Here is a 15,658-nt window from a genome sequence, read left to right as displayed (position 1 = left end):
TGACTTTGAGTTCCCATGTTAAACGGCATGCATAGCTAAATCAGACGCCGCTGTGAAACCAGGTTGGACTCCATTGAGGACGAGGGGCGCTCTGTAGGAGCATAAAACCGCAGAGAGGCAACCCCCAGCCCTATTCACAGAATCGCCGCTCGTTCCGTGTGTGACGGGAAATGCAAGGCAATGCCGTGCCGAGCTCTGTTTCGTGAAACAAGGGTAAGAAAGAAAGTCACCTTGTCGGCGAGCGTCTGAAATCAGACAGTACAGAGTCTGTTTTTCTCGATATGTGTGCCCATGGAATGCGTGCCACTTAGTGGTGAGAGGTATAGAAGAATTGCTATTGTAGCGGGAAACAGCGGACAGTAAGATTTTGCCGAAAAGCACAGACTGTTAAAAAAACACCTTCGAAATAAAATGATCGTATGGCATTATTGGCCGGGATGCCCCATCCGAGGAAATTCGGCCGCTGGGTTGCAAGTCTTATTTCAGCTGACGCCACATTGGGCGACATGCTTATCTGTGATGATGAGGACAACACAACATCCAGTCCACGAGCGGAGAAAGTCTCCAACCCGGCCGGGATTCGAACCCGGGACCGTGTAGTAGGCAAACGCGTTATCACTCAGCTAAGCAGGCGGGGACGTCTTCGAAAGTGGAACGTGAAAAGGACGTTTGGCACTTATTGGAAGAGCGTGAGATGCCGAAATCTGTCCAGGTGCCACTAAACTAAACGTTTAAAGAAGCATATTGATTCATATTAGTAATTGAGAAGGGGAAGTAGGGAGTACCACTGTACTTCCAGAGATCCGGGGGGGGGGGGGGGGGAGGGGCATAAGTTGGACACATTTTGGAGCGCCAACGCTAACAAGTTTTTAAGTCATTAACCTCCTGTCTTGTAAGACAAGATTTTACTGGACGGTACTTCTAAGAATTAGTATTCTGCCAATTAAAATTAATTGACGCGAAAGAAACACAAAACTCAAAGTTTTTCCTTGACGGAAACGGTCAGCAGATAGTTGTTACTTGTGGGGCAGGCGTCTTCACTTCTAGGATTCACTCTTAGACTTCTCGAGCACATCTTCACCAAATCCAGCAGCCGTAGGACCGCGATGCTCTCACCCGGCTGAGCCGAACTAGGAGTTGTTGGTACAGAACCAATGACTGTTCTTGTAGCACTTCAGCCGCCTCTTGCAGCTCATGAGTATGGCGATATCCAGTCGCAACAGCAAAGCGAAATGTAGCAAAATAGTTTCGTACTGATGTTCAATAATTTCATTCTTCATTGCAAACATTTCTTTGCAGTTAGAAGTTCAACATTCTCTGAACTCCGACAGTAGATACACGTGCATATATCATCATGTAGTATTTTCTGTCTCTATACTAATTTACGGCATCATAGTACGTCCTTCGCGAATGTACCCTTTATCCAAATACGCATTCAGTTGAATCACATTCCAGATCCCTTGTCCAAGTTTGCCAAGGCATTAGTTTATTGATCGCAGTCGTTGTTCGATATGTTGATATAAATTTGATTTTTTGCATGGAAAAATCTAAGTTTACTGAAGTCTTTGTTTAATTTCGTAATCAGATGAATTCCCTTATCATTGATTCAATAGGTAAAATTTACTTGTGTCAGACGTTAAAGTGCCAAATTAATGCATTTAATTAAAGATTCAAATGAAAGAATTCCACCCACACGCAAGAGCTGCCAAAATGCGTAAACTTACATAAGACGTTTCATCAGTGTAGTTTTAGACTGGCAGATGCGGGGTACAAACTGGATGTATTTTCCAAGGCCACAAAAGTCGCTCGCTGAATTGAGGACGTAGGCATTATTTCCTTGTAATTTCTATTCTTTGTTTTCTCGGGTCTGTCTTTTAGTTTAAGTATTTTTATTAAAACGAGAGACTTCATTAGTGTCTATAATAAAGAGAAACACGTAATGTTGAGATCACTGTCATTAATTGTATTGTACCAATGTAATTCATTTGCATCAATTCCTGCGATAGAATTGCAAGCCCTTCTGGCCATGTGACCAACTGAGACAATTGTCCAGTCCGTCAAGGACAATGTCCTTCGCCTACCTCTAACGAAGGAGTTGATATTCTGCTCCATAACAGCTTGTGTCGGAATTCTGGGCAACAAACTGGTAGACTCAGTCGAGCCGAAGACTGACACTACGTCCACTGTAGTTGTGTCGTCGCAGCAGCTTGTATGCACGTCAGTTGGCGCTGACACTACGTACCACTCTAAATAGTGAGGGGGCTCATGTTTGCCGTGTCGCGCATACACATAGGGCACTTTTCACTTACCGTGTCCGTCGGTCCTCTTACAGTGACTACGGTATAGGACACTCTCCCCTGATGCGTGGACTCTCTCTACGGCGATAGCACACGCTCGTGGAAATTCCAAGAAGGCAGTAGTCATAGCATGGGATGTTCGAGAGCACACTTGTATTTTACAGGGAGGCGCTGTGTGACATGAACATGTCCCCTATCCTTGTACAAATGAGGTAGCTTTCTATACCTGGTAACCTATACGTATATAAACCTTTAAATTGTAACGATTGTTTCTTTACATTTACAGGACTGCGTCATGAAGAATGCAGTAGCAGCAGCAGTGCGTCTCTGTTTGATGGTGACGGTGTTGGCAGCAGAGCCGCACAAAGAAGACGATGACGGAGGTCAGTAGGGTGTCGCTCTGAACCACACGTTAATATTTAATTATTTCACTGTAACCGTAATGTTTCATACTCTATAACTGTGGCTGCCTACTTTTCCTGAGTCGTGTTACTAGTTTAGTCAGTTGCAATGTATGACAAAAATATTGCTTTCATACTGGTCTTTCACGTGTCTGGTTGTCAAAGGAAAACTGGGCCCCAAGTAGTCTTGAAAGCTCCTTTCACATATGCTGCCTTTATTTCCACGCTTATTTACATTTATATTAGTGGTCACTAAGACATCAATGTAAATGAAGGAAGTATGGGGTGCTGCGTAGTAATTTGTTGTCACTAGAAATCAAGCAAAGGAATAAACAGAGAAGTAAATAGCCCAGAATACTTTCGATAAACTGGACGCAATCATCAAAACGAATATTCCAATATGCAGAGAGTTGATGCAGAGAGTTTACAATCAATGTGTATTATTAGTTCTGACATATATTAGACAAATATACAATTTTAATGACAAAATTATTCAAAAATTGGAGACTAACTAGCGACCATTTAACAGGAGGCATGTTAGGACTTTCTGGGGTGGCAAGAAAAGAAACAAGCGAATCAGGCAACAGACTGGAATGGAAAACGTAATTCTGACTTCAAAGAAAAGGAATTGAAAATTGGAGGGAAATGCAACAAGGCTAATGGATGGTAAATACACCAAGGATGTTGTGTGCTGGATTTGAAGTCATAAGATGGAGACGACGGCGTATAGGATAGTGGGTAAATGACATTAGAACACATTTAGGAGCAGCATATATGGGCATAGCCGAAACCCCTAATGTATGGGAAACTCAAGAGGAGGTCCTTATCCTACAGTGGTTGTCAAAAGTGTAATGTTAATAACGAAGATCCATAGTGAACAGCTTTAAATTGTTTTGCAGGGAATTTCTGAATTTCGTTCTCAGTTCTGACATCTTTTAAATTTTGAAAAATATTTTTCAATGTGATATTTCCCACATGTCCGTTCGAAGCGTTCTTTCTCGTGAAACGCTTTAACATTATAGCCTAGCTTTTTAATATCATTAAATAATTTCTTTTCAAGAACGTATAAATAAAATGGAATTGTGCACTAGGAATAAACCGACCGAGGTTGAACTATTTTCAACAGCCTGGTCTTGTATTTGGGAGGATGGAAGCACGAATCTGCAACTAACCATCCATGGGCATCGGGATTGAAGTGCGCATCATGCAGCTTATTGCGCACAGTTTGAGTCGTAGCACAACGCCGTGTGACTGCATGAAAAAAGCATTATTCAACATGGTGGCGTTGCTGTCAGGGTTCCTCCGAGCCAAAATCGGTAGTCAGCGGTCATCCACTGCAGTAGTAGCCCTTGGGCGGTCTGAACATGTCATCGACGGTTCCTATGTCTCTGTATCTCCTCCATGTCCGAACAACATAACTGTGTTTCACTCCGAGACGCCTGGATACTTCCCTTCTTCGGTGCCCTTCCTGGCACAAAGTATTAATGCAGACCGCGGTATTGACCACCTAGGCATGGTTGAACTACAGGCAACACGAACCGTTAACCTCCTTCCAAGTGGAATGACTGGAACTGATCGGCTGTCGGACACCCTCCGTCCTAATAGGTGCTGCTCGTGCATGGTTGCTTACATCTTTGGGCGGCATTAGTGATATCTCTGAACGTTCGAGAAGACTGTGTCTGTAATGCAGTATCCACGTCTACCTTCAGGAGTTCTGGGAACCATGGTGATGCAAAAATTTTGTTGTTGTGTGTATATGGAACTGTAACAAGCTATTCCATAGACAAGCTTCTGAAGGAGTGATCCATCATGGCGTATAAAATAATCACCCTTATAAAATCAAACAACTGAAAATGTAGGATGGAATGTAACAATATTATGAGGAGGAAAGTTGCTACTCACCATATAGCGGAGATGCTGAGTAGCAACTGTTCTTCTCATAATACCGTTACATTTCATTCTTATAAAATGTACTCGAGCTGAAGATTCAGAATGAAGAACCAAAAGACCAACCATGCTGGCAAGACAAGTTTGTTTTGACGTGTGTTGCCAGGTTGGTTGGGCTTTCGGCATTTCACTTTTAATCTTTAATTTGTACACGCTCTATAAGGATGACAATTTTATACGCCGTAATGGGTAATCCATAATGGCGTATAAAACTGTCGTCCTTATGAAACGCTTTTGTAAGCCAGGCTATGGAACAGTAACAGTTCTTGTCTGGAGAGAAAGGGACCAAACTACAGGGGCATGAGTCCATTTTTCCTCACTCAAACAGCTCGCAGAGTAAAGCCATTCCCCAAAACAGTCTGGGAAGTAAAAAAGGCGGAAAACTAACCGCTAACCACACTGAAAGACAAAACCAAAGAGGCAAGACAAAGGGGGGAACGTGCACTGAAAGGAAAAAAGGGGTAGAAGGTATTAAAAGAATAAAGTAGATGGCCTGGGTTGGCTGATTGTATAGAAGAAAAAAGGATGCCACTCTGCAATACACTAAAATCTCCAGCGTAAAAGACAAGGCTAGAGAAAAACAGATAGGCAAAAGACGAAGACCAAGGCGAACAAATAGCAAATAGAGTGTGAGGGACGGAGGGCGGAGGCCTGGGAGAGAGAGCCAGACGCTTACCCTTAGATTGTGCGATGAAAACGAATAAAACGTAAAACTATTTCAGTTGATTCATTGTCTCCCAACATCACAGACAATGTGGTGACAAGGTTAAAATGGGCCACAGATCGGCTAAAATTGGGCAGTCAGACAAGATGGAGACGACAGTCAACTGGGAAGTACAATGGCACTGAGGTAGGTTTCTGCAATGGGGGAGGTAACCATAAGTCAGCCATGTATGGGCGATGTGGGGCTGGCAAGGACAATAGAGTAACTGTGAGTGGCATGCAGGACTGCCACACATTCATTGTCTGCTTCACAATACGGAATTTATTTGGTGTACTGACGATAGACCATTCAGCATCCCGGATCCCAAAAACTTTACAGTGTAAGAGCAATTGTAGATCAATTTCCAGTTGACCTATCTCCAGAGTTTTACTGGTAGCCTGTCAGCAAGTTCATTGCCCAGGATCCTGACATGTCCTGGCGTCAAAATGATGCACACTGAACGTCCACTGTTTCTGAGGGCATAAAGAGACTCCTGGAGAGTTATTAGCAAAGGATGGCAAGGGAAGCACTGGTCGAGAGCTCGTAGGCTGCTTAAGGAGTCTCTACAGGTGATGAAGGACTCACCCTTTCCTCCCAGCGGAAAGGGTGGGCCGCTGGAAGTTTCTAACGACCAGTCTCTTAAGAGGGCTCGTGCAGTCAGTCCCCCTGACTCCGGCACTTCTTTGACAAGTCCAGTCTTAGGTAACAGAATGCATTCTGGTAATCCGAATGTGTTTCTCATTGTGAAACGGAAGGAGGGTAGTTTCGAGAAGGTTTCGCCCTTCTATATACAAAAGGGACTTGAGGGAATCTGTGGCTCCTTAACATCAGTGAAGCACTTACGTAATGGGACCTTGCTAGTGCAAACTTCCACTTCCCAGCAAGCAACTAACCTCCAATCTGCTAAATGCCTTGGAGAGTATGCCATAGACACTGAACTGCACAGCACCTTGAACTACAGCAAAGGTGTTGTGACATGCCGGGATCTAGTTGACGTTCCCAAGGAAGAACTGCAACGTGAATGGGCTCCGGAATGTATCGTTGATGTCCAACACACCATGAAGAGGGTTGATGGCAATCTTGTCAAATCCGACTCCTTTATTCTGACCTTCAGTAGCACGAAACTTACGCTGTTTTAAATGCCAGCGTTTTGGGCATACCACCTTAGGATGCAAAGGCGAAGCGACTTGTGGAAACTGTGGTAAGGCTGCTCATGAAGGAGTTAGTTGCTCGTCTCTGCCTGAATGTATTAATTGCTCTAAGAACCACCCTGTTTGGAGTAGGGACTGCCAAATATTTTTAGAGGAACGCAAAGTCCAGGAAATAAAAACAACCGAGCGTATCCCCTATGGGGAGGCCAAGAAGATCTATAAGTCGATGCAACCTCCCACATTAGCTACATCTTTTGCATCCCTGGTTCAGAAGCCTACTCCAAAAGTCGATGACTCAACGCAGACCGATGTGGTGAGTGTTGGCACTAACACCTGCAGCTGTCAGTGCACTTGCAACGCAGCCAGTGTTTCAGAGCCACTAGCCCCTACTCGAACGACAGACAAAGCTACAGTAGCGAACTTGGACCAGCCCCTGGCGCCTCCAACAGCTGAGGCTGTTCCCAAGCCCAGTGCGCCAATTACCACTCCCACATCAGCTCCCCCAAAGCCCACCAAACCACAGAGACCTCCTGTACAGCAGCAACAGCAGGTCAAACCCCTTGGTAAACCATCTGACCATGCGGATGTTGTTTTACGTAAGGGTTCATCTGACTCTTCCCCAGAGTTGATGGAATACGATGTATGTGTGGGGCAATCATCTCGTCCCATGCCTGCCCCTCCACCTGCTGTGGTCTCCCCGCCCCGTCGGAGAGACAGGATGAAGGTGCTACCCCCAACATAGATGGCTCCCATACTTCAGTGGAACTTGCAAGGGTTCAGGACACATGTGGAGGAACTTCGTCTACTCTCTCAGGGTAGACCACCGTGTCTATGTCTCCAGGAGACATATTTCCATCCATCATACTGCCCTGAGATACGAGGCTATACGCTCCACGATAAGGACAATCTGCGTGGAGAGAGAACTAGAGGAGGCATAGGAATTTTCTTCAGGACGGACTACGACTCCGTGCCTCTCTCACTTACGACGACTTTACAGGCCGTCGCTGTGTCCGTGCACGTGCGTCATCCATTGACTGTATGTTCGCTTTACTTGCCCCCACATCATGCACTTGATGAAGTGGCCCTCACCATCTTCTTATGCAGCTCCCCGAACCATTCATTATTTGTGGTGATTTTAATGCCCACAATGTGCTTTGGAGCTCTGCAATTACCTGCCCCAGGGGTAAAGCAATTGAGAGGCTTCTCCTGTCATCCTGTGCCTACTTGCTCAATGGAGGACAGAGTACTCATTTCTCCACAGCGACTGGGTCGTTCTCTGCCATTGATCTCTCGCTTTGCTCTCCAGCTCTTGCCGCCAGTGCTCACTGGGAAGTGGTCACTGGCTTGCACGGCAGTGATCATTTCCCAGTCTGGATTCACCTGCCTGATAGCCTGGGCCCCAAAAGGAGACCACCACGATTGTTGCTCAGTGGAACTGACTGGATACTTTATAGCCAGTTGGCCCAATTCGAACACTGTGCGAATGTTGAGGTGTTGGTGGATCATATTACCAAAACGGTCCACCACGCCGCTTCAGCATCCATTCCACAGTGCACAGGCTACCGGAAGAGGTCACCTGTGCCTTGTTGGAGTGCCGAATGCCGCTCGGCAATCAGGACCAGGCGTGCGGCTCTGCGTCGGTTCAAGTGTCGGGCGACTGCTGAGAATCTTGCAGCCTTTCGGGTGGCGAGGGCAAGATGTCGCCACATTATTCGTGAGAGCAAGAAGAGGTCATGGCAAGAGTTCCTGAACACCATTAATCGTTCCACCAAAAGTTCCATTGTGTGGGAGACCATCAGGAGAATTTCTGGCAGAGGAGGGAGGTGCCCCATAGCTGCTGTAATGAATAACGGCACTCTTCACACGGATCTGTGAGACATTGCCCAGACTATGGCAGCGTATTTTGCCATAGTTACTGCAACAACCAGTCAGGATCCAGGTTTCCAGCGCCATAGAGCCATTGCTGAGAAATGTAGTATGGACTTCCAGTCGACCTCTCATGAAGTTTACAACTGCCAATTTTCTATGTGGGAGCTGGATTCTGCATTGTCTGGAGCTCGTGACACATCCCCTGATCACGACAGGATCCATTACAATATGCTATGGCACCTCACAATGCGCAACAAAGAAATCCTCCTCGCACTTTTTAATGCCATTTGGGCGTCGGGTCACTTTCCTGACGCGTGGCGTGAGGCAGTTTTAATTCCTTTTTTAAAACCTGGGAAAGACCGCGCGAGCCCGAGTAGTTACCATAGTGTTGCCCTCACTAGTTGCATGGGGAAGACCTTGGAGCGGATGGTCAACCGCCGCCTTGTCTGGATGTTAGAATCCCGGCAACTCCTTAGTCGCTTTCAGTGTGGGTTCAGGAGGTTTCGTTCCACCTTTGATAACCTTGCCCTCCTGGAGGCGGCTATACAACAAGCTTTCCTACGCCGTCATCAGCTTCTAGGTGTATTTTTCGACATCGAGAAGGCCTACGATACCACTTGGAGGCGTCTCGTCCTGGAGCAACTTCACAAATGGGGTTTTCGTGGTTCTCTTCCTAAGTGTCACTCTCTTTGCCATCGCTATTAATAGCATTACATCCATAGTGAAAAGTCCTGTCCAGTGTTCCTTGTTTGTGGATGATTTCTCTTTGTTTTGCTTGTCTTCAAGCCTTGCAACGACAACGCGTCAGTTGCAACTTAGTGTTAGACGTTTGGATGACTGGGTGCAGACGAGTGGTTTTAAGCTTTCCACCGAGAGGTCTGTATGTGTTCTTTTTAACCGTTCTCGTTCGCTTTAACCTTTCCTGAGTTGAGGATGAGGGACACTATTCTTACTTTTAAAGACACAGTGATATTTCTGGGGCTCATTTTTGACTCGAGGCTCACGTGGTTACCTCATCTTAAAGACCTGAAACGGCGGTCGCTTCAGGCTTTAAGTATTTTAAAATGTCTTAGCCATAGTACATGGGGAGCTGACAGGACTTGTCTGCTCCGGTTTTACAGGGCGTTTGTGCGATCTCGGCTCGATTATGGGTGCACGGTGTATGGGTCTGCGAGGCCTTCTTACTTAAAGATGTTGGACGTTGTGCACCATGCAGGGCTTCGGTTGGCCACTGGGGCATTCCGAACTAGCCCCATACCAAGCCTCTGTGCGGAGGCTGGTGAACCACCACTTCATATGGGGCGACGTCTACTTACGGTACGTCAGGCGTATAAAACGTTGTCCACACCATACACACCTGCATACCATACCGTTGCTCAGCTTCCTCTGGCACCGTTATTTCATAACCGGCAACGTGCGACGCAGCCCTATGGCATTCGCGCACAGGATTGCCTCGCTGCAATGTCTATGGCTTGTCTTCGTGTTTTACGTCGCGGTTGGAGCAGATCTCCACCTTGGCTACTCCGGAGACCCAAACTTATTTTAGATTTGACTAATTTTAAGAAAGATAGCACACCAAATTTTAGATTCCAATCTCTGTTTTTTAACATTTTAGATGTGCATCACAGTTTCACTGTCGTTTACACTGATGGCTCCAAACAGGAGAATTTCCTTGGCTGTTCTGTGGTGTTCGCTGACCATGTCACCCGGATTCGCCTCCCTGCTGAATATACCGATTTCGCAGCGGAGCTCCACTCGATCCTGAAGGCACTGGAGCAGATGAATCGTGTTCGGGGCGATCGATTTCTTCTCTGCTCCGATTCTCTTAGTGCCTTACAATCACTGCAGAACCTGTACCCGACTGAGGAGATGGTCCAGCTGATATATGACCAACTGTACTTGCTCCAACGGCGGGGTAAAGAGGTATCCTTCTGCTGGGTGCCTGGTCATGCCGGAATATGGGGCAATGAACAGGCCGATCGGGCTGCCAAGGAGGCCTGCAGAGAGCAGGATGTGGTCCAGTGTTCTATCCCCTTGCAGTCGGTCATCTCTGCACTCCACAGGAAGTGCATGGAGTTGTGGGAGGACGAATAGCTGGCGGTGACGGCCAATAAACTGCGGTCGGTAAAGTCAACCACTCGGCCGTGGCGTTCCTCCTGCCGGTTGCTCAGGCGGGAGGAGGTGGCCCTCACACGTCTTCGGATCGGGCACTGTCCTGTCACACATAGCTTTTTATTACGGCGGGAGAATCCTCCATTTTGTGATGCCTGCGGTGTGCACATCTCTGTCCGGCACATTTTAACAGACTGCATTTTATACCGTGATGCAAGGGCAGAAGCACAAGTTGATGGGGATCTGCCTTGTGTTTTAGCTAACGATGAGATGTGTGTGTCTAGGGTTTTCAAGTTTTGTGATGTGTCTGGACTCGGGCCTAAACTTTTAGGCTGGAGGTTTTAGTGTATTGCAGAGTGGCTGACTCCTCCTTTTTTTCCTTGCGGTCAGCCAGCCACTTCCATCTGCTCCATTGTTTTAGCTCCCTCTACCATTTTCTTCCCATGTTGTCCATGTTTTACTGCTGACACCCTGCTTCATCGCATGCTTCGGTGTGGGTGAGCACATGTTTTTCAACGATTGTTCCCTGTGTTTTATGTTCCGTTTTATATTACTGTTCTGAGTTTTTTTCTTGACACCCGTCTCACTATGTTACTGAACGGGCGCTGAAGACTTTGCTGTCGTGCGCCCAAAAACCCCTCTAATACTACTACTACCAACGTGAGCATAAGCGAAGCCAACGTGACTATTGATCATTGAAACATTGGTGTGGACTATTTCTGAGTGCTGGAATGCTGAGAATAGAGAAAAATTGCTGGCGGAGGGTCTCAGGTGGAACTGAGCTTTTTGGATCTTGTGATAGGTTCAGACTAAGCTGGGGCCAAGGCATGGACCATGGAGGTGTATATGAGTGGACCTGCAGGCAAGGTGGTAGGAGGAAAGTGTCGAGTTCAGTAAGAAGCGACTGGGCAGAGACTGCAATTAGAATCCCAGATCTGGACTGCCATTGCAGAGGATTGGTCGCCTTGTTAGGGAAAGGGCACAGTAATTTGGATGGTGAGGCGAACTATGAATGTGGGCAGTGTAATTCGAAAGCAGCTAATCCGCAATGTAGCACCCCAGCTTCCGAGATCAGGCGGTCTTTGGGCTCATCGGAAAGCTGCCATCGCAAGTCGAATTCCACAGAGTTGGATGGCGATGCTGAACCATACACCAGCCTCGCATAGTTAAAACAGGAGTGTGCAAGGACTTTCTGTGGCTGCAGCAGTGTATGGCGATCAGCACCCCAGTCAGTGTGGCTCAGGCATTGAATAATATTAAGATGCTGCCAGCACTTGTCCTTCAGCTGATGAAGATGAGGAAGCAAAGTAAAGTGGTCTTCGATGACCAGTTCCAAAAAGCGGTAAGTCAGTAATTGGTCATTGATGTAAAGTTCTGGATGGGGGTGGACAGTACAACGATGACAGGAGTGCATGATACAAGTCTTGGTGGCCGAAAACTTAAAGCCATGAGCTAGGACCCACAACTGTGCCTTCCCTATGGCTCCCTGCAGCTGGCGTTCAGCCACACCAGTAAACGGGGATCAGAAGGAAATACAAAAATCGTCAGCATATAGGAAAGGGGGGGGCGGGGTACTGAGGACTCCACTGTTGCTGCGAGACCATTAATGGCAATTAAGAAGCGTGGGATGCTCGGTATCGAGTCCTGCGGGACCCCTTTCTCTATGATGTGTAGCGAACTGTGTGAAGCACTGACTCGAACACGAAGTGACAAAAAGTTCCATATAAAAATCGAGAGGGGCTGTGGTGACCCCACTCTTCCAAGTGGTATTGTAGGCTTTCGTCAGGTCAAAAAAACGGCAATGAGATGATGACGCCGGGAAAAGGTCGTTCTTATGGAAGACCCCAGGCAGACCAAGTTGTCAGCAGTGGAGCGAGCTTGGCGAAAACCACCCAAGGACAGAGTCAGAAGGCCCTGAGACTCAAGGACCCAACACAACCGCCAGCTCACCGTATGTTCAAGTAGCTTGCACAGAACATTGGTCAGGCTGATAGGACGATAGCTATCCACTTCTAGCTAGTTTTTACTAGGCGTCAGCACTGGAATGGTCATACTTTCCCGCCATTGCGACGGGAATTCGCCATCGCTCCAGATGCGATTGAAGGCAGCAAGGAGGTGGCGCTGGTAAACCGCTGCCAGATGTCAAATCATTTGGGTATATATGTGGTCTGGTCCGGGATATGTGTGACGACAAATGGCAAAGGCACAGGGTCATGGTGACGTGGACCAAAAGGTAGATCTTGTCGTTACACCTGCTATTTTAGGAGATGAATGGCGAGGCAGTAGTCCTCAGATGAAGAAGTGTGAACATAATGTTTGGCAATGCGCTAAGCGATTACATCTGGATCAGCAGTACAACTCCATATGAGGAAATTCCAGATATACGTGCAGGAGTCTGGTATCCCTGAAGGTATCAGAGTCTGAGCAAAACCTGCAAAGGAGAGGTTTGTGTTCCAATGGTGGAGACATATCATTCTCAGCACTCCTACTTCCTCGTTTGATGAGCTGATGGACGTGAGTATGCAGCCGTTTGAAGGGAAGGAGGTACTACAGGGATGGGTAGCGTTTATGACATTGAGGGCCTGCCTACGGTCTCTAATGGCTGCAGTTATTTCTGGCGACCACCAAGGCAATGTCTTCCACCTGGGGCAAGCTGAGGAACAAGATATTACCGATTTAGTTGCGGCAACAACGGTAGTAGTGATGGTCTGGATCACCTCATCGATGTTGCCATCCATCGGTGATTCAGCGGTGGTAGTGTAGGTGAAAGCGCCCCAGTCAGCCTCAGTAAGAGCCCGTCTAGGTAAGCGTCCAGGTGAGTGACGTTGGGATAGGAACAGGAAGAGCAAAAAGTTGTCACTACCACACAAATCGTTGTCAGCTCTCGCGTGGATAGAAGGGAGAAGGCCACGATTGCAAACTGAGAGATCAGTGGCTGAGTATGTGCCATATGCCTCACTGAAATGGGTGGGAACACTGGCATTTAGGAGGCAAAGGTAGAGTTGAGTTCGTAAATCCTCGACATCTTTATCATAGCTAGTAATCTTGGTTCCACCCCACAAAGGGTTAAGGCATTAAAATCATTCAGAAGTAGAAAATGTGGGGGGGAGTAGGGAAATTAGTGCAGCCAATACATGGTAGGCACTTCACCATCTGGAGAAAGGTAGATCTTATAGATGGTAATTTCCTGTGTTGTCCTCTCCCTGACAGACACGGCTTCTAAAGGTGTTTGATGGGGCACAAATTCGCTACATAGACATACATACAAACTCGATCTGACATTCTGTTACAGTCAGGATGGTTTTTGTAGTACTCCCAATAGCCATAATGGGTGAGGTTTGGAAACCAGGTTTCCTGAAGGGCAATGCAAAAAGTTGTCATAACTCAGCCAGGTGACAGAAAAAATGGCCCAGTTCCAGTGGAGGATGACGCTGTCAATCGTATGGGAAGTCATGAAGGGGCCAAGGAGGCAGTTAACACCTCTGGGTCACCTGCTGCCACCGGTTGAGTGCTGGTATCCAGGACCTTTACATCTGGAGTCTCGGCAAGATCTAGGTCCTTTGGATATGCTAGAATCTCTACCTCATCCTCTGACATGGAACTGTTAGGGAGTGGTGGTGTTGGTGCCACAGGAGTGTCCTGTTTCTTAGCAGACTTCATCTTCATCAGCTTGCTCTCTCGCTTCTCTTTAGGGGCTTGCTGGGAGGACTTCTCCAAAGTAGCTTCTGGCGTAGTGGAAGACTGTGAAGCCCTTTGTCCAGCAGCTTTTGGATCCTTCCGTCACTGCTGAGTGTCCACCCTGGAATTGCTGGAGAGTTCCAGAGGTCCCCCTTTCATGCGAGAGGAGTCGGAGGAGGCTGTTGCTTCTTTAGCTACGGTGTGGGAACCAAGGTCCCCATCATTTAGGGAGGTGTTGCCCTTAAAGTTTTGGGAGCAACGAATGGAGAAGTGCCCTCAACCACCAAAGGGACAGGATGTAATAGGGTTGCCCTGAGGGCCCACTGTACCGAGGTAGAGGCGAGGAGGCTACTGTCGCCAGTGAGGGTGATGTCGACATAGCTGCAGCATAAGTAGATGTCAAGAGAATGGGGTGCAACCATTCATCTTTCTGTTTAGTCTCTTGGTAAGTCATCCAGTGCAGGGTCTTGTACTCCATAATTTTCTCCTGCTTTTGGAGTACTGTGCAGTCTGGCGAGCAGGGGGAGTGGTGCTTTCCAATTTGATACTAGTGGGAGGAGGTGCGCATGGAGAATTTGGATGCAGTGGACGTCTGTAGTCTTGACAGGTGGTGCTGGAATTGCAGTGGAGAGACGTGCCCAAATTTCCAGCATATGGCGAGTGATGTATGGTTTTACGTCATATATCATCACCTTGACCTATTCAGACAATGAATCACCCTCAAAGGCCAAGATGAAGGCCTCAGTAACACCCCTATTGTCTTTTGTTCCCTTATAGATGCGCCGAATCAAGTGAACACGCCGCTGCTCTAAATTGGAGCGGAGTCACACTGCAAGAGAAGATCATGATTTAAAATAATCCCCTGGACCATGTTGAGGCTTTTATGAGGGGTGACAGGAATGGGAATATCACCCATCTGGTCACAGGCGTGTAATGCCTGGGAGTGGGCTGGGGAAGCTTTCTGAATGAGGACTGCCTCATTTCTCATTTTCGACAATGCAGCCACTTTCCCAAACATGTCTTCCAGGTTTTCGACAAGAAATAGAAGCTTTGTAGCCAGAAAGGAGTCCCCATCTGTTATGCTACAGACTAAATACCTTGGCGAATAAGGCTCTCTCTTTTCTTTAGTCCTACAAGCCTCCCATTGGGTAGCTAGGGAGGGGAACGATTTAGGGTCATTTCTGTCAGCATTGTACTCTACCTTGCCTTTCTTAGAGACTGCTGGCGCCATTCAGCCACCAGTAAGAGATGATTTGGTCCGTTTCATTGCAGGTCATCCACCCTCATACCAACCACTCTGATCAGGGGCTCTCCCACAGGTGCCACCAAGCCACAACAAAAGCCATCTGGCGCGATGGCCATTGCCAGGAGTCCTGATAGCCGAAGATGATGAGCATCTACTCCTTGGCATACATGGGGAGTTTGCAGCTCAGGTATCAGCAATGTTGATCCCTGTGTTGTCATGGGGCTACAACCAAGAGGGTACTTGATGGCCCCACC

The 15,658-nt window shown here is 47.3% G+C and overlaps 1 protein-coding gene across 1 annotated transcript in view; it reads left to right on the top strand.

Moving 5' to 3' along the window:
• Positions 1-2,592: 2,592 nt before the first annotated feature.
• LOC126101381 (uncharacterized) overlaps positions 2,593-15,658 on the top strand; it is a 101,801-nt gene continuing 88,735 nt past the window's right edge. The window contains exon 1 of the mRNA XM_049912047.1: positions 2,593-2,680. Within this exon, the coding sequence (XP_049768004.1) occupies positions 2,593-2,680 (88 nt within the window). The remainder of the gene's footprint in view (positions 2,681-15,658) is intronic.

The sequence above is a fragment of the Schistocerca cancellata genome, chromosome 9 (assembly GCF_023864275.1).
Source record: "Schistocerca cancellata isolate TAMUIC-IGC-003103 chromosome 9, iqSchCanc2.1, whole genome shotgun sequence".
In the NCBI taxonomy this organism is placed as follows: Eukaryota; Metazoa; Arthropoda; class Insecta; order Orthoptera; family Acrididae; genus Schistocerca; species Schistocerca cancellata.
This window is presented reverse-complemented; position numbering and strand designations above follow the sequence as displayed.